At 42.9% G+C, this 18,594-nt stretch overlaps 2 protein-coding genes across 3 annotated transcripts; one reads left to right on the forward strand and one right to left on the reverse strand.

Annotated features, from left to right (window-relative positions):
* Window positions 1-443: 443 nt before the first annotated feature.
* On the forward strand, window positions 444-1,521 carry LOC102701560 (chlorophyll a-b binding protein of LHCII type III, chloroplastic). The gene is made up of 2 exons (XM_006657771.3): window positions 444-626; window positions 719-1,521. The coding sequence occupies exons 1-2, from the start codon at window positions 492-494 to the stop codon at window positions 1,388-1,390; spliced, it is 807 nt and encodes a 268-aa protein (XP_006657834.1). The 5' UTR covers window positions 444-491; the 3' UTR covers window positions 1,391-1,521.
* A 214-nt stretch (window positions 1,522-1,735) lies between these two features.
* Window positions 1,736-10,914, reverse strand: LOC102701839 (myosin-1). Of its 2 annotated transcripts, none has more exons than XM_015839415.2 (24): window positions 9,650-10,914; window positions 8,934-9,035; window positions 8,707-8,850; window positions 8,485-8,635; window positions 8,380-8,407; window positions 8,114-8,279; window positions 7,957-8,020; window positions 7,834-7,847; window positions 7,667-7,751; window positions 7,452-7,555; window positions 7,220-7,358; window positions 6,911-7,029; window positions 6,663-6,815; window positions 6,490-6,579; window positions 6,130-6,207; window positions 5,428-5,586; window positions 5,072-5,272; window positions 4,648-4,853; window positions 4,409-4,544; window positions 4,183-4,312; window positions 3,861-4,007; window positions 3,650-3,771; window positions 3,103-3,312; window positions 1,736-2,694 (listed from the first exon to the last, which is right to left on the reverse strand). In XM_015839415.2, exons 1-24 carry the CDS (start codon window positions 10,139-10,141, stop codon window positions 2,224-2,226), a joined length of 3,711 nt encoding a protein of 1,236 aa, XP_015694901.2. In that variant the 5' UTR covers window positions 10,142-10,914; the 3' UTR covers window positions 1,736-2,223. The 2 variants fall into 2 exon arrangements, with proteins under 2 accessions (XP_015694901.2, XP_006657835.2); XM_006657772.3 differs by having other exon boundaries at window positions 1,782-2,694; window positions 3,103-3,309; window positions 9,650-10,141.
* Between the last annotated feature and the right edge of the window lie 7,680 nt (window positions 10,915-18,594).

Raw genomic sequence — 18,594 nt, forward strand, 5'->3', positions numbered from 1 at the left:
CTATGCACTGAGTCTAATAGTTCTCCCAGGGGTATACTTTCTCCCATGTCCCCGTCCCTGTCTGAAACCGGGGCCCTGGCCCCAATTCCCCACGGGTACAAAATTTTCCCAGCCCCGTCTCCATAGGGGCAGGTCTCCGGCGGGTCGGCCCTGCAGGGAAAATTGCCACCCCTAACTGGGAGTCTGGGACTTGATTTGGTCCCAGGCTGACATTGGGCTTGAGGCGCTCTTTCAAGCCGGCCCAAAACGCCTTGCTCACCGGCGCTGGCCTGCAGATAACACATGAGATAGGGAGGCCATCCGACGTGGCGGCGTCGCACCTCCACAATCCGAAGCCGCGCCGCCATTGGCCACGGCCAAATCCAGAAATCTCCACCTCACACCCCTCCTCCCGCCACAAACACCCGCGCTACATATACGTTACACGTAGCACCTCTCCTCTTAGTCTCGCCAGCTGCCTACCACCGGACCAGCAGCCCAGCCAGCCGCCCATGGCGTCCACGATCATGGCCCCCACCTCCCGCGTCCTCGCCGCCAAGACCCCCTTCCTCGGCCAGCCCCGCTCCGCCAATGGCGCCGCCACCCTCCGCGACGCTGCCGCCTCCGCCAACGGCCGCATCACCATGGTACGGGGTAGCTGGTAGCTAGTACGCGACGGCGACGTCGTCGGTTTGTTCGCCGGCGATGGACTCACGGGCATTTTGTTGTGTGCGTGCAGAGCAACGAGCTGTGGTACGGGCCGGACAGGGTGAAGTACCTGGGCCCGTTCTCGGCGCAGACGCCGTCGTACCTGAGGGGGGAGTTCCCCGGCGACTACGGGTGGGACACCGCGGGGCTGTCCGCCGACCCGGAGGCGTTCGCGAGGAACAGGGCGCTGGAGGTGATCCACGGGCGGTGGGCGATGCTCGGGGCGCTCGGCTGCATCACGCCGGAGGTGCTCGAGAAGTGGGTGCGCGTCGACTTCAAGGAGCCCGTCTGGTTCAAGGCCGGCTCCCAGATCTTCTCCGAGGGCGGCCTCGACTACCTCGGCAACCCCAACCTGGTGCACGCGCAGAGCATCCTCGCCGTGCTCGGCTTCCAGGTCATCCTCATGGGCCTCGTCGAGGGCTACCGCATCAACGGCCTCCCCGGCGTCGGCGACGGCAACGACCTCTACCCCGGCGGCCAGTACTTCGACCCGCTCGGCCTCGCCGACGACCCCGTCACCTTCGCCGAGCTCAAGGTCAAGGAGATCAAGAACGGCCGCCTCGCCATGTTCTCCATGTTCGGTTTCTTCGTGCAGGCCATCGTCACCGGGAAGGGCCCATTGGAGAACCTGCTCGACCACCTCGCCGACCCCGTCGCCAACAACGCCTGGGTCTACGCCACCAAGTTCGCGCCGGGCTCCTAAATTCCTCACCTTTAGCCAGCCATTGTAGACTACTCCACCGTTTGATGTACCATACGCATGCACAGATTGTACGATGTGATCCATCATCCAGAATCCAGAACTGAAGAAAGTGAAGGGGTTTTCGGTTTGCATCTGTGCTGTCTGTCAGTTGCTACTTGTGTCAGCTGCTTGCTTAGTTAATCCTTGATGTTTTTGTGTACGTTTGTAATTGATCCATACGGTTAGTGTTTTGATTATAAGCTTATGGCCTTTTATTGCATCAAGTAGTAATTAAAAATAATAAATTGGATGCAGAGTTCATCCTGAATGGTACGTCGTTCTGGTTTCTGAATATACAATCTTTGCAGATTCAGCTGAAACACAGGAGACATTTGCAGACAAGGCAGGAATGGAGTAAAATGCTTTGCAAATTCGATGATTTCTTACTGTACACATATTACAGCACTCCTGTTTAGCACCTCTATTCGCTCATGGCGGATAATCTGTATTTAATTACCCTTCCATATCTCAGATTCATCTCTCTACATACATGATGGCATACATACACTGAAAACCAAGAATTAATATAAGAACAACTAATATACATGTACAGACTTCTTGCTTTCACCTATAAAATCCTTTCTTTCATAAGCTGAACTCCAGATGAGTACCAGCACCGCCACTGACGATGGAGCTCATCATCATCATATCTGTCAGGCTTGCAATCAAGAGAACAAAACCTCGAAGCCTTCTCTGACCTCCTCCTGGTCTTTCCATCTTCTCTTCTTTGATGAAGTAGCAGGGAATGTAGGGGAACACACCTGGAGCTTGCGCACATTTACTTTGGGCTACATTCACTTTGAGCTCTTCTTCCCCCACCATCTTTTCCGGGATTTCTCCTCATGATTGCCAACCTTCTGAAGGTTTACCTTGGTCTCCTTCAACCGAGATTTGTAGTCTTTCTTCCATGTCGCGAACCGGTCCTTGAGCTTCCGGAGTTCGTCATCCGGGTTCATGTTTGAACCAACCTGCCCGGACTTCACTGCAACAAGGAAACCAGCGTCGTCTTCGAACACCTGCCGCCTGTCCTCGAACTCCTTGGCTAAATGGTTTACAGCATTTAGCCTTCTGTCAGAATTTGGTGCTGCCACTCTAGCCTCAGGGTTGTGGGTTTGATATTTGAATTCTGTCCCTTCAGGGGTATGTGTTCCCGTCGATGTATCTTCAGAGTCATAATGAGCATGAGTTGGAGCAGCATCGGTTCGAGCTGCTCGGGTCGCCACATCGTCTGAAGTTAGGCTCTTCTTAGCAGCCACAAGGCTCAGCTGAAATGAATACACATAATTACATCGGACTCCAGAAATCTTCTAATGACAATACAAGAAAACACTATTGCAAGCTATGGAAATAAGCCACTCTTCTCTATACAAGAGAGACTATTGTAAGCAATGGAACTAAGCCACTATTCTCTAACGTTCCAATCGTTGAAACCTTTGCAATAAGTCAATAATAGCTCAGTGCTGCACAATTTAGCTCCATTCAGAACAAATGTTCTTTAGCTCAAGATCAGATTGAAACATTATTGGGGGAACATGAAATTCATTGATAAGCAACGAAGTACAGAAGTGTATGCCGTAAACTAACTTAAAAGGTGTTACTGCACTCTCTCAAACAAAAATAAGCAACCATGAGAAATCAACAGGAAAATTACAATGTATTCCATAGATAATTACCTGCAGAGAGGAGAGCTGCTTCTTCCACGCCTCTTCCATAGATTTCATTTTGGCTTCATATTCTGACCATTTCTTCTCGTACTGGTCCAGTTGTTGCTTCAGCATTGCGTTCTCTTCCTCCTTGTCCCGCAATGCAGCCTCAGCTTTTGAAACACGTCCCTGGAGTTCTCCGATAACTGGTTGTCGAGGATAATCTCCATTCATTTCCTGCTATGGGATGATAATCATAAGAATACACCTTTGACGTCTATGCCACTAGAATGTTGAATCGATTCATAGCTTGTACAGGGAAAGCATCTCAGTAAGGAAAACAACAGTTGGAATCACAAAGTAGTGAAAATTTTCAGTAGCTATATGTTGGTGATTAGGTCAATACAGCAAGCAGATGTGGTTATGCAAATACCGGAGCAATATTTTTTAACATCAATCTCAAATCCTTTGGTCAGTACTGCCCAATTGCTCAATACTGGATTAAAGCAGTATGCAGCTTGGGAGGTGGGGGACTACATAATATTAATATATAGAAATCCCTTGAGAGAGAACTCACATGATACATCCGCGCTTGTGAAACATTATTCCTTGCATGTATGACTTTGCTTTGACTAAACTTTGAGTCCTTCTCTTCCTTCAGGCACTTATATTTATTCCTGGCCAAGCATCCACGTATCACTGCAGACACATACAGAAGCAAATGATTAGATGTATGTGCCTATTGCAAACATGATGTCATTGAGCCTTCTCACGACTCTTTAAAGTACCTGATTGTAGAACGATAACATATTTGAGCTGATCAACATAAATGGTAGCTGCAAGTCGACACCTAGCATACTTCTGTATGATAATAGCTGCCCTCCGTCTTTTTACAACATGATCAAAGTGTATTCTTGCCTTTTGACCTCTTACGACTGTAGATTGCAAATTTGCAAAGCAAAATGTTAGGTGAAATATCTGGTATCTGTGAGCTGATAACTAAAGCAGGTGCCAGCGAGTAGTTTGGTAAACTACATTTTACACGTGCTAGAAGGTCAAGTTGTACAGAACATTCAAAACTAAAAGCATTAGCAGAATAAAGATAATTACATGACTGCAAAATGATTGCTCCTTTCTTCAGTCCCTGGTATTCTTGTCGAGTATGCAACCCACGGAAGTTCTTCTGAATCCGAAGGGCTCCATGAAGCATCTGGCTTTTAGCATTTTCCAGTGCACCAACCTACAAGTTATCAATAAGAGTAGCACTCTATATCAAGCCAGTGTATGCTATTGGTCAGTCGGGTGTATTTTATCCAAAAATGTAGCCTTGTTGTACCTGTCCTGTACGGAGAAACAATTTTGTGTAGCCAACTTGATACATTTCTGGTGGAATATTGAACTGTTGTAATACAGCAACAGAAATACTAAGAGGGTCCTGTGATGTGATGGAATGCAGGAGAAGACACCCATATCTGCAGATTATAAAATAAATTGGAAGTTGGCAATCAGCTAGTACACTAGTACAGAACATCATAACAAGTATGCTCATGAAGTCTGATTCTGCAAACTAGCAACCTCTCAGCAAACTGTTGGTGAGACATCCTAGTTGGATACCCTGCTCTTGATATCCGCACAACTTCGAGCACCCCACAACACTTAAGCTGGTGTGAAACAAGATCATGCTCAAATAGCATGGGGCGTTGTTTGCTATTTGGCTGGATGCATCGAATGAAATGAGGAGTTGTGTTTTCCAATTGCTGGATCAGCTTGAACAGTTGAGCCTGATAACATAGCATGAGGAGGGTTACATGGAAAATCAACTTTATAGAAATATACACAACATTATGCATTAAGTTGTCATGGAACAAGAGCTAAAAGCATCACCATGAAAGTAAATACAAAATATAGGGTTAAAAAGTAGAGGATGATGAACAACATTCTCCAACAAAATTATCTCATCCGATGAATACATGGAGTCATGGATGACTGAAAATGGTACCTTAAATTTGGTCACGACACTTTGCTTTTGTGAATCAGCGGCTAAGTGCCATGACAAAGTTGATTTATTCTGACAATCAGCAACCATGACAGAGGCAAAGTATTTTGGAAGCTCGCATTTACATGACGAGAGTAGTTGAATTAACTCGGAGTTCAATGGATCTCTGTTCTTCTCCAAGAACCCACTTGTATCATATGTCACCTAGAAACACAAATTGTGCAGTTAATCAAGCTGTAGACAGTAAGGCTTCTAAAAAAATGAGATAATTGACAGTAATGGACAAGTTCAAAGATGAAGTGATGGCTAGATTGAAACAACGTAAAGATACATCAACTTGAGGATCAGAGATCACCAACCTCTCCAGCATAATGACAAATCTTAAAAGCACCTTCCTGTTCACCCTTGAAGGCAGAGTTTCCCCTCAAGTGCTGCTTAAGCTTGTTAGCAAAAGAAAAGTCCGTCGCCTTTGGGAATGTAGACTCTTCATCCAGCAATGACAATAACCCTAGAGGTTTCTGCAATGCAAAAAAAAGTAATTATACAATAGTACATGCACAGAAAAAGCATGGAAATATAAGTTTATATCACAATGTATTCACATGCATAATAATTATGATGTCAGTTTTTTCAATAATTGCACATAATTATTAATCACATCTGCTTTATGACCTAGAATTTTTCACGGACAGTAACACACTCCACTTAATGATGCTTCTGTCTGGTCAAATTCTTCTCAATGTTCACTAAACTAGAGTAGCTCAGAATTGTGGAGTAGAAGGCTGGATGTCATTGTAAGGTTTGCTACAAAAGTTTGTAGCACCTACTACACAAAAGGGCAAATGATGGACACATGGAACTCTACAGAGGCGAAGAAGAAGAGAACATAAAAGACAGAAACTTAAATATGGTATTTTTTTCCTGCCACTGTCATGTAAGCAATTAAAAAGGAATTGCATGCACATAACAAGCTCAGAAGTCAGATCATTTCAAACTGACAATGTAGATTCAGAAAGTTTACGATCCATAGGAAAAGGGATACCATGAAACACACTACATACCTTCTCAAAGAGAGATAAGCAATCAGCGTTATCCACAAATTCCACATTAGCCCAGTCAATTCCATCCTCTAAATATTCCTGAAAAAAAGGGTAGAATTAGCATGCCTACATTGATCAGATCAAAGCAGGCACATCTAACTGAGGGTCTTAAAAATGATTGGCATCTGATCACATGCCCAAGTTCTGGGTAAACAAATGGGAAAGCAATTCATTTACACCTTTGCTAAAAAGGCATAGCAAGCAAACCACGATGTAACCCAGAATTGGCTTTCAAGAATTTACATATAAATACAAGTCGTAATTATTTCAAAACTTTGGCACCACTACAAACAAATAGTCCTTGAAACCTTAGAATCTTACCTCCTGTTCTAGCTTGAAAAGATGTCGATTGAAGTGCTGTTGTAGCCTTTCGTTGGCATAGTTTATACAAAACTGCTCAAAACCATTCTTCTGTAGTGGTATGTATAGTTAAATGTTAACAACTGAGAAATTAGAAGACAAAATTTGTATTTAGAATGCAATCTGTTCCATACATTGAAAGACTCGAACCCATAAATATCTAAAATACTTATGGATTTCCATGTGTACTCTCTTCCAGTTCCAAGTGAGTGATTAATTTGCTCAATAATCCAGTCAAACAAATGGGCATAAATGGACTTTGCTAGAGCATCCCTTGCATCAATGGCCTATAGACAGTAGAAAACATACAATAAAAACACAATTGGAAAAATAATAAGATGTGACCAATGATCCATGCTGCTAAATTTGCCAAGTAATTTACCTGAGTTAATGTCAGCTTTTGAATAATATTATCCTTTCCAGCTTGGATTTGACGTGTAGTGAGAGCACTCATCAATTGAGGTGTGCTGCAACCTAATAGCTTGGCTGCTGCAGCCAACCCTATAAAACATCATACAGAAGACGTTCAGTAAGCATGGCAAAAGCCAACTGGCACCAATACAGCTATTCCAATTTTGCTTTATAAGTGCAGGACGAAGATAACATGGCTCACAGTTTTACATTCTATACATATTTTCTCCAGCACATACCATATAAGAAAAAATAGCCATATAGAAGAGGAAAATTGTACCTTCATTTGAAACAATCTCCACGTGATTTTCATTGTCTATCACAGAGAATGAAATGTTTCCAAGCCACAAGACAGCTGCGAGCATGGAGAACAATTTCATTTGGTCTTCTTTAGATATTTGAATAATATCGAGCGCATCCTGCAAATGGAAAAAATGACATAAATAACAGATATTGTATGACAATAGCAGAAATTTGGATAGAAATGACAGTCAAATCTACAGCGACATTACCACTAGCATTGAAAACCTTTTGGCATCATCAACGCCATCAATTCTCAAGCAAGCACTCTGCTTTAAGTAATTGTAGTGATTGGCTTCTTTCAGAAACATTTTTTCTGCGCAGTATGGGTGGGAGAGAGGAATTAAGAAATGAACCACTATCTAGGAAAGTTTATATTTTGCAACTAAAAGAAAAACAAGCATGTAGACAATAGCGATGTAATTACTCTTCAAAAGGGGAGGAGCTCCAGAGCACAGTTGATAGAAAATATGGAATGACCTCTCCCCTGTTGCCCTTCGAGCCACCCTTGACTGCATAGACAAGATACAAGACATTAGAACTTTCGTGGGGGGATCAGATCTGAGTTTTTGATAACAAGTGAAAATTACCAACCTTCTCTAACAGGACTGCTCCATGAGATTCAGTTTGAGGTTCATACATGCCCAAAGAAACAAGTTATCAGGAAACAGTTTTATGGATAGACATCTCAAACAATAAATTGTACAAAAGGCTTACATGTTTGAATTTTAGCTCCAGACAGCTTTCCAGTTTCAGAGAAGTGTATTTCAGTAAGTTTACCCTATATATTAAAATCATCATGGCATAATGAGAATACTTAAAAATGATTAATTAATGAACAATGAAAAGACAATTTACATGAAGATAAACTCACGAATCTACTAGAGTTATCATTCCGTGATGTTTTTGCATTCCCTAATGCTTCCAGAATAACATTTGTCTGAAGAACCTCAGACTCCATTCCACTGGCATCCCCTAAAGTGGCCAAATATTGCATTGCAAATTTAGCTGTCTCAGTCTTGCCTGCTCCGCTTTCACCACTGAAATAATACAAAGACCACAGATAGAGCAATTAAAAACTGGGTTACATGGTCTTAAGATAGCTGTTATTATCATGGAATTATGGTAACATGTCCTAACCTTATTATTATAGATTGGTTTACGCCATCTGCAGAGAGGAGTTACATCAGATTATACTTGTTGCAAAACAATAGTATACAATGTTCTACTCTGTTTAGCACCTACCTCTTAGCATTTCATTAAAAGCCAAATCAGCTATTGCATACACATGTGGATCATCATTGAGCTTCTTCCTGTATTGTGTGATGAAATCTTTTCCATAGAGAGCAACTTCTTTTAATGGATTGACAGCAACCAGAACAGGCCCTGCTTTTGTCTACAAACACAAGAATACAAATGAACAGACTAAACTATAAAAGCATAATGAACTTGCAGGATAGTCCTTACATAAATAAGATCACGAGAATATCTGAACTGCAGATTGTAAAGAACCGAGGGTTCATTTAAATAGCTCATATGGATTAAATTATCCACTCCATCAAGAATATCAGGGTTGACCGGCAAGAGTCTGTCTGGTGACAATGTCAAAACCTACACAGAAACAATTGAGTGAAAAAAAAATGTTACAGAAATATACCTAGATAATTATGCCATTACTTTAGCATGAGACTCACCTCTCCATTAACCAGGAGTATTTCGACATCATCTCCAGAAACTGATTGAATCTGTCCAAGTTTCCATGTTGCGTCTGATGAAGAACACCAAACCCGGAGCTTCTGGAGAAATAAAAAAATGCAAATGTTATGGCTTTCATTTTTTCTTTTGTTAACAGCTATTTGAACTCAAAAGCATTATACATTCATACTCAAATCATCAAGGGAAAGAAATAAAAAGAAGTAATCCTAATTGCATGTAAAATTGTTTTGATTGTCCAATATATCCATAGTTCCATACTTCTAAGGATAATAGTAACAATAACATGCAAAGTAGTCATAGATGTTCTTGATCCACTAGCCAAAACAAGTATAGAGTCTACTTCCTAGGCAATGAACAGGCATAAAGCCATTAAGCAACAACTGCCTACATCTGCTGATTAATGCTGCAGGACAACAGTTCAGCATGGATCTTGTTTGTGGATCCGTGAATACTACATAGAAGCAAGCTCAGGTATACAGATGCAACATATTATCAGATTGAAGGATCAGTGTGACTAACAATTCTCAGCCTTAACTCATGAATGAATTTTGCCATCATATAAGAGCAAGTATTCAGTTCGTCATACTTCCATGTCATAAAGACAAAAAGTTCAGAGAACCTGTTGCCAATTACCATTTGTTCACATGATAACAAGATAAAATCCTATCAATTCACAATGAACAAAGTTTCTCACCTTCTGGAGGATATAATCCATGGTATCTGCGAACACCGGCTTCCCATTTGTCTTTGCCCTTGGGGAAACAGAAGGGGGCTCCTTGGAGACCATCATCTCCTTCCTCTCCTTATGAAAGTTATCAACATACGGCGACTCCTCCAGCAGCTCCCCATTAGAGAATTTCCTTTTAGTCCCAAAGATGTGAGTTTTTACCACATTCTCCTCCTTGACCTCCTGACTACAAATCTTCTTCTCAACCCCTGGCTTCTTGTCAGCCATCACTGTATCCACCACAGCACCTTTCACCGTGCCATTCTCAAGCTTAACACCAGAAGGCAGTGATGGCCGTCTTGCACTGGGCAAGCGGCCACGGCACGTCGGCCGTGCTGGCAATGCCGGAGGCGCATCCTTGGGCTGCTCATCACGCTTCTTTATCGTCTCTAGCAAGACCTCGAGGGAGCTCTTCCCAGCGGCAGGGGCTGGCGCCATCACGGCGGCTGCAGAGAGCATCACCGCCGAGGAAATCAACAAGCCACCAGATCAGACCAGTGACCTACACGGCGGCTCACACGCCAATACGCCAAATCCTGCCGCAGAACACCATAGAAACCAAAACCTTCTCCTCCATGTCGCACCAATTATCTCCAAATTTAGGCGTGCAAGCCCCTAACTCAGCAAGGGCTCGAAAGTGACAGCCCCCCAAACCCCAAATTCTGCAGCCCGGGGACTGGAAAAGGCTCAAAATCCCCTCAACGATCTCTCAAAATTCCCACTCTCCCAGCCCCGAATTAGCACTAATTGGACGCACCGAGAACAAATTTCGGCGACGCCCCGAATCAAGGGACAGGGTTAAAAACCCAAACTTTGCGCGATTTTTGAAGGGGAAAAGAACCGGGCCAAGCTTGGAATCACCAAGGAGACTGCAAAAGCTGCAATCTTTGGCGAAAGAAAAGGCAAAAGAAACCCGAAACAAAAAGCAAAGCCTGCCGAATCAAAGGCCCGGAACACTAGCAGCACGAGGAGGCGCAGAAATCATCAAAGGAGAAAACAACGCATCAAAACGGAGCACTACCACAAGAAACAGGATTATTTCCTCCCGCGCGGCCGGCTGGCAAGAACAGCCGCACGCACGCACGCACTCAGAACCGCTCCCCAAATCAAAAACCAACCCCAAAAAAATACAACAACCTAAACAAAAAAAAAAACCTCGATTTTTTTGCCTCTCTCGATGGGGCTTTTGCTTCAACCTCACAATTCAAACTTCCCCAACCCCATATTTCTGTGTCTTTTTCCCCCTTCTCCCTTGATCCGTTACTTAGGCAGTGGAAAACATTAGGCAGAGCAAATGAAATGACGATTATGCCCTCGAGTGCCCCTGTATTACGAGTGGTTAAGGCAGTGGCACTATCGTTAATCTCTCAAAGATGGAGGGCTGTGTCGTTGGCAGTTGCCGATTGGGGGTTTCGTTTTGGACCGTTGGATGCGAGCGGCTGCGCTTTCCCCTCCACCACTTCAGTTGAGGCTGTCGCTGGAATCACCAAACTGCCCCCTGGAGATTAGTGCTCCAGCACCAAGCCTACTACTTTGGTTTTGGACTTGAGCTCCTTAAAAAAGGGGGAGCTTTGCCTGTTTCTAATCTTGTTTTATTGTGATTGGAGAAATTAGTAAACAGATAATGGTTTCTTTAATGGATGCTTCTGTTTGGCAGGTCTTCATTGTTATGCATTTTAGTGTTGCTGTCAATAGGGAGAATCAAGGCATCATAAATTCTCCTCAAAAAAGTAATCTTTAATGATAATAGTCAATGGGGAGTTGATTTTTTCTTTATGGGGAGTTTGCCTGTTTCAATGAATCTTAAATGAGTGTGTTAGTTAGTATCCTAACTACTAGATTAGTCTATTCCAAAGATTTCATTTTTATAGCAACAAGATATTTAATTGATTGTTGAAATAACCAAATCAATGTATTATTTCGTTTTTTGTTGTTTTATAAGCAATACATGTAGTAAGAGACAAGTTGCATTAGAAACTTTGTAACCATAGTTTCATCCAGATGAAATACATTGTATATCTCTTCACATTAGTTGCTTGCCACATCATCAAAAGTACTAATATGACACTATATTTAATGAAAACAAACATCCTTGCATGAAGATATCTTTGTACTATTGTTTCAATTCTGATTTGTTTTAACATCCATGCATATTTTTTTCAGATGGAAAAATAGCAATTTTTATGAACCACTTTTGTCTGAAAATACTGGCCACTCCAATCTGAGGCTGAGTTCATTTCATCCCAGAATAATAAATCCATGCAAACCTTCTGGACAGATGTAATGCTGCTACTGTACCAAACCTTCATGGAGAAATATGCGGCTACTGCATTGAAAAAAATTCCATGGCCATCAAGGACGTGTCATCAAAAGTCCAAGATCATTTACAGGACGATAATTACAGCAACCTACGGGCCTACGGCTTATCTCCAACGCAAAGGTGAGCAAGATTACACCAGTCATCACGGACTAGAATTAATTACGCGCTGTAAATTGGGAAAAAAAAAAGAAGAAGGCCTTCTCTCTACCAAACGAACGGAAACCAAACATCCTTTGCAGTAAACACTAAAACACGGAATCCCTGTCAGTGACCGTACATTAATATTAATTTCTAGTACTACTCCCTCCGTCCCAAAATAAATCAATTTTTCATTTTTTATCTTCAATTTTTTACTTTTCATCTTATTCAAATTTTTTTGCGATTGATATTTTTGTTTTTATTAGATGATAAATCATGAATAGTACTTTATATGTGACTAATTTTTTCTAATTTCATGAAAATTTTTCAAATAAAACGGATGATCAAATGTTAGACACGAAAACCGAAGAATTTTTTTTTTGACAGAGGGAGTACTGGTGGCATGGAAATCAGGAAAGGTCAGCGCTATCCTCGTGGCATGGCCAGCAATGCCAGCTCGTTTTCTGAAGCGGAGAAATGATTCCTCGGTCTGCCGGGATATCGAAGCTGAAGAATATGGCATTCATCAGAGTACAGAATTCTATCCAAAATGCATCCTAACCCATATATACTAGGGAAATAGGATCCTCTGCAATCGATTGCACAGTATAGTCGTCATGCGCTTAGGGGGTTGCTAGACCCACATGTCAGTGACAAAATTCTCTACAGTTGACTACAGAGGATCTCAAATCATACTAAGGACGTTAGTACAACCAAGCCCAACAGCGATTAAGGGTGTATATAGATCTATTTATGGGTAATTTGTGGCTGACTCTACTTTAACTTTTAACTTAAGAAAGCTCGATCGGTAGGGGAATGACCGTCCCCACAGCTTTCCATTAAGAAGTCTTTCTTATTCAACCCCGTCGATAAAAATCGTAAATCTTGAACCATTTTTACACATATTATAGGGCAACGAGTTTCGAAAGTCGAACCTATGATCTAGAGGTGCTGAGTACTTATAACAAGCTATGCCACAAATACTTTCGTACTCTACTTCAACTTAAATTAACCAAGTTTCATCTTTTAACACCTTAAAAACAAACCTTAATTCATTTAGTATAATTAGAGCCGATCATAGATTACATATGAACTGATCCATACACATTCCTAACGATTTGTATTGCACAACAGAATCATAGAATAAAGTTGTCCCATTAGGCTCACAAGTTGTGACGATGACATGTCACATATTTTCTGTTATAGTGAGAGGATATAACCATAGCTATGTTTTTATGCTATTACACGATAGACGCCCATGCTAATGCACAACTCATATATACTGTAAAGAGTTAGAAGCAACGGCAAATCTTTGGATTTACTAAAACCCTGTTGAAAACATAGTCCTTTCGGTTTTTATATTCGATGTCTTTGACTTTTGAGTCTATGATTAACAATTGGTCTTATTAAAAATATATATAGTTATTTTTAAATTTGTTTTGATTTATTTTATCACTAAAGGAACTTTAAAGATGAGTTAAATTTTTGTATATTTGCATAAAAGTTCTAAATAAGACAAATGTTTAAATATATGTAAAAAAGTCGACGCCATTGAATATTAAAAATCGATCAAAGTATTAGCATATCCCACGTCCGGGGACGGAAATATGTGACGCTTTGGACAATAAAAATGTCCGGCGCATAGAGTCTTAGCTAATTATTTCCAACTGGAGTGAGTACATAATATTCATCGAGACATCGACAACAAAATTAATCCCTGATAGTTAAAGTTGTAGACTCCAAATTCCACATACAACCGGACATCAGTGCTCACTCGACCAGGGCTTTGCTTTGGTGAATTGCTTTGCTTTGTCTCGTCTTATGGACTCATGGTGTGACTGTTAGAGCATGCACTATGCTCCGACGTGGCGTGTGGCTCTAGCCCACCACGTCGGAGCACGCATGACATATGGTTGTGGACTGTGGCCTTGGGGAGGGGCGCGTTCCCTCTGCAGGAGCCGGTGGCTCTGTCAGAACTTTCTCAGTGAAACCAAAAAAGTAGAAGGGAGAAGAGGAATGCCTCGAGGTCATCGCCGAGGTTGTGCCGCCACCGCTCGGGCTCGGATCCATCGACACCAAGCTCGACGACGAGAGCAAGACGCCGGAGAGCGCCGCGCCAGCGAGCTCCGCCGCGCCCCGCCCCGCTCGAGGGCTCGGGGCCGCCGCCGCCGAGATCCCTCACCGCCGAGCTCCCGCGGCCCGCCCGAGAGCGCCGTTGCCGGCGAGATCCGGCGCCCCCGACCGCCGCGCCCCGCCCGCCGAGATCCCTCACCGCCGAGCTCCTGCGCCCCGCCCGAGAGCGCCATCGCCGCCGAGATCCGGTGCCCCCGACCGCAGCGCCCCGCCCGAGGGTTCCACCACCGCTGCCGAGCTCGCCCGCGGCCGAGGAGCTCGCGCCGCCGCTGCTGAGCTCGCCCCGCCGCCGAGGAGCTCATGCCCACGCCCGTCGAGCTCCGTCTCCATGGGCCGCCGCCGTCGACGTGCTGCCCAACTCCTCCTCCACCGCGGCCGCCGTGGGCCGCCGCATGCGCCGCATCACCAGATCTGTCGAGACTCGAGAGGGAAAGAGAGAGGGGAGGCCAGAAGGGACGGTGAAGTGACAGAAAAAAAGAAGATATTTTTATGGGACCCATCTGAGACACTGTGCACTGTGAGGAGTATAGCTTTATCCTACGTGACATTTTTTTCTGAGGGCGTGGCCTACATAGTGCATGACCAGTAGTTTCACTGGTAGCTGCGTGCTGGCGCTTTAACTTTTTTTTTTTTGTGCGAGATGCAGCGTGTGTGCACGCAGATGCAGTGGTGGTTGTGTGGGATGGATGATGCAGCAGCAGCAGGTGCAGGTGCTTTCGATTGGGAAACACACGAGCGCAGATCTCCTGGGCGCTGCCTCGACGGGCGCCAGCATCCAGTGCAGGCTCCTATGATGCATGCGATCGAGCTAGCTGCCTGCGACTTTCTTTTGTCTCGGATCTCGAGGCAACGCTAGCTAGCCCATCGCCGACGCCGAGCGAGATGGTGTAAAGTCATAAAGATTGCAGGGTTCAGTTACCACCGGAAACTCTCTCTTTTACTACGCCTTTTTAGGTGATGTTTGTTTTCATAAGTCTTAGAACTAAAAATTAGTCCTAGGACTAAAATATAAGTCCCTTTAAGTTTTACCCTGTTTGTTTGGAGGGACTACAACCTTATTAAATGACATACTCAATAGTACACACTACACACATAGTTATAGGTTTAGAGTAGTAGAGTAGGTGTATTATAAGCCTTTAGTCCCTTTTAGCACCTCCCTTAGAGACTTATGGACCTAGATAGTTTTAGTCCCTTTTAGTCCCTCATATTTAGTATTTTAGGGACTAAAAGAGTGTAAAATGAAGGGACTTATGGATTAGCCCCTCCAAACAAACCACCCCTTAATTTAGAACGGAAGAAGTTTGTGAGATTTTTAGAGAACTAATTGGAGACTTCTCTAGGATCACCTAGGTTTAGATCTAGTCGGGTTGCTCTATTGGATCGATGAACAACGTTGAGAATGAGAGGAGAGGGTTTAGATACCGACCGGTTGAGGTGTTCGTGGAGGAAGATATGTCGGACATCGTCATCGTCGTTGCGGGGTTGGGGCTGACGGCAGCGACAGCGACGATCCCAGCGAGGTCGTGGCACGGCGATGGCGTTTTCCCATCACTGGCTGCGCCCCCTCGATCGGGTAGGGTTTTGTGGGGTGGAGTGACGGTGGCGGTGAACCTCGCATCGTGTGCCGTGCCAACCTCCACCCCTTTTTTATATGGCGCAGAGTGATGAGGGGCCCACCAGCCATTGGGCTAGGCGTCCCCAATTAGGGCACGGGTCAAGGCCCTCGTTGGGCTTAAGGGGAGGGAGATCAATCTAACACCCATCTCATCGGTAATAATGAGAAACAATATATTGTTAACGAAGTTTGACAGTAGCGTGCATCTCAGAGTCATTGCTTATGGACACTCCTCCCACGTATTCTAAGTATTCACGACCCTCGACCAACAACATTATCGTCTAGTCGTGCTCAAACCTATGCTACATTAGTCATGTGGTTAACAACATGTATATCAATTTATTTTTAAAACAGAGCCTAGGACGAAATTGGACTCTGACTGTATCATATATCTAGTATAACTGTCAGTCTTAAACCGTAATCAATTATTGTTAACAGGTTATACTGATACCTGAATGTCGTTATAAATTTGCTCGTTTTAAAATATTATTATTTTTTTTGCGAAATTAGAACCATGCCATTATGATTTTATTGGTATTCCAGATGCACCACTACTTACGCCTTTTTATCAAATTTTTCTCGACCAAAATATGCTCTTCTTCCTGTTTATGCTTTTATCTTTAGGGACACATGTCCATATGTGTGTGGGTATGTGGTATTCTCATAGATACAAACTATATATTTATATTTGACACAAACTTTGGTAGTAGGTTTAAATCCTATAAATTTTCCCTGTTTCAATATGAATCGTTTTACGATAGTTAAGTAGCGTCCATAGAAATTTTATGGTGGGTGACATGGTTTGGTACTCCTAAAGGTGATGTGAATTGTTATGCCACTCCTCCTCGAGTGTTAGTCTCTAGGAGAGTATAGTATGATCCCACTTTGGGTGTAAGATAATCCGAAATGGTAGAGCTGTATCAACATCCTAGCTACTGTAGTGATGCCTTTTTTTTTTTAATGACAGGCAAACGGCTAGTGACATGATCGGTCCATGGAATTTAGTATTCCATACCTTTTTCATAAGTTTATTCCTTGTAGGCCTTTCTGCAGTTTAATTAATACAGGGACCTGAACCCTACAGAACATACTAACTCCTCCGTAAGAACTTCAATTTTTTTTATTTATGTGTCCAATGTTTGATCATTCATCTTATTTGAAAATTTTCTATAAAAACTTATAAAAATTAGTCACGCGTAAAGTACTATTCATATTTTATCATTTAGTAATGAAAAAAATATTAATAGTAAGAAATTTTTAAATAAGATAAAGAGTCAAAACATTGTATCCAATAACTGAATAATAAATTTATTTTAGGACAGAGATAGTAGAAAATCTTAACACCACCACTAGCCAGATCAGCAACACAATACAGGATTTCTTCCTTCATTATCAACTCATCATCCATCCATCCACACAAGTGACCACAGAATGATGAGTTTTTTCTTTCTCAGAAACAAGTACTCTTTGGAGCTTGCACATACTGCTGCTCAATGTATGGGCAATTAGCTTTTTCTCAGCATCTTTTGCTGGTCTTAGGGAGGGCGATGCATGATTAGGTGCAGCAAAGCCTGGGTCAGGTATCATGGGGGATGACCCATGATTGCAGGCCTTGCTTGTAAGTGAGGGTGCACTGGGACGACATGCAGTGGCAGGCAGACAGCCAACCAACCATCCAATGCAAACTAATCCTGCATATTGAATGGAGAATACATATTGATTCTTTAGGACCACGAGTATCTGTGTGGGATGTATGCTCCTGGCTTGTACTGCAGTTCTACTTAACCATCATTGCAAGCTTAATTGGGGGTTGGCATGCAGGCATACTTCCTTGCCTTCAAATGGAGGATTTTGAACATATGTGTTGATTCAGCCAATTAAAAGAGATGCATTAATATTGTGGCAGGATTTGTGCGTATGTCTTCAATGCTCCAACATGGTAGGTGTTTAAAGGGTAGATGAAGTTGGACAAGAAATTTGAGCCTTGCAGATGATATCCTCAATTTTTTAACTTCAGTTTTCTTATTTGTGCCGCAAAATCATGCACCATACCACCCATTTTTGTAATAAAAAAACTGAAGTTTTCTCACAAGTCCTTGAAATATATGGTGCATACATTATATGAAAAAGTAACTATGAGATTACCTTCTTGGTTAATTTGAGAAATTTTATTTGAAGCCACTCAAATCAATACCGTCTAGATGCATGTCTCGGAGCTATTTATCTTCATTCAAAAGGAGGACTTTACTGTACCACGGTAGCTGTCGAGCTTATCAGCAATAGGGTCTCATCTACGCTATACATCAACAACACCATAATGGAGTGAAATGGCAGGAGCTAACACTACACTTTTTTTTTTTATTGAACATGAAAGAACATCAACCCCCGTAGGCCAGAAGAAAGGGCAGGTACATCCACCTGATGAGAGCTCAATCGTCAGCACAATACAATCCGCGCTAGACGCCGGCAGGATCGATCCATCCGTCGGGAAATCGATGTCGGCCACATGGCGTGCATCCACTTATCACTGTGTCACTCACCAGGCATGCATGTGCTTTCACGATTAGTTTAATTAGCCTCATGTACACGCTTGATCGATCTATCTTTTACGAGCAATTTTACCATTTTTGAAAAGGTACGAGAAAATAGTGGTACTTCATGATATCTTCTTAAGGATAAAAAAATACTCATTTTCTAGGTAGAGCG

The sequence above is a fragment of the Oryza brachyantha genome, chromosome 7 (assembly GCF_000231095.2).
Source record: "Oryza brachyantha chromosome 7, ObraRS2, whole genome shotgun sequence".
Taxonomy (NCBI): domain Eukaryota; kingdom Viridiplantae; phylum Streptophyta; class Magnoliopsida; order Poales; family Poaceae; genus Oryza; species Oryza brachyantha.

Bases quoted from the DNA above. Each gene is read 5' to 3' on its own strand.
- LOC102701560 (XM_006657771.3), top strand. From the start codon at position 492: ATGGCGTCCACGATCATGGCCCCCACCTCCCGCGTCCTCGCCGCCAAG. The intron at 627-718 runs GTACGGGGTAGC...GTGTGCGTGCAG, and splicing joins CCAACGGCCGCATCACCATG to AGCAACGAGCTGTGGTACGG.
- LOC102701839 (XM_015839415.2), bottom strand. From the start codon at position 10,141: ATGCTCTCTGCAGCCGCCGTGATGGCGCCAGCCCCTGCCGCTGGGAAG. The intron at 9,036-9,649 runs GTGAGAAACTTT...TTATTTCTCCAG, and splicing joins TGGATTATATCCTCCAGAAG to AAGCTCCGGGTTTGGTGTTC. The intron at 7,556-7,666 runs GTAATTACATCG...CATACTGCGCAG, and splicing joins AGCTCCTCCCCTTTTGAAGA to AAAAAATGTTTCTGAAAGAA.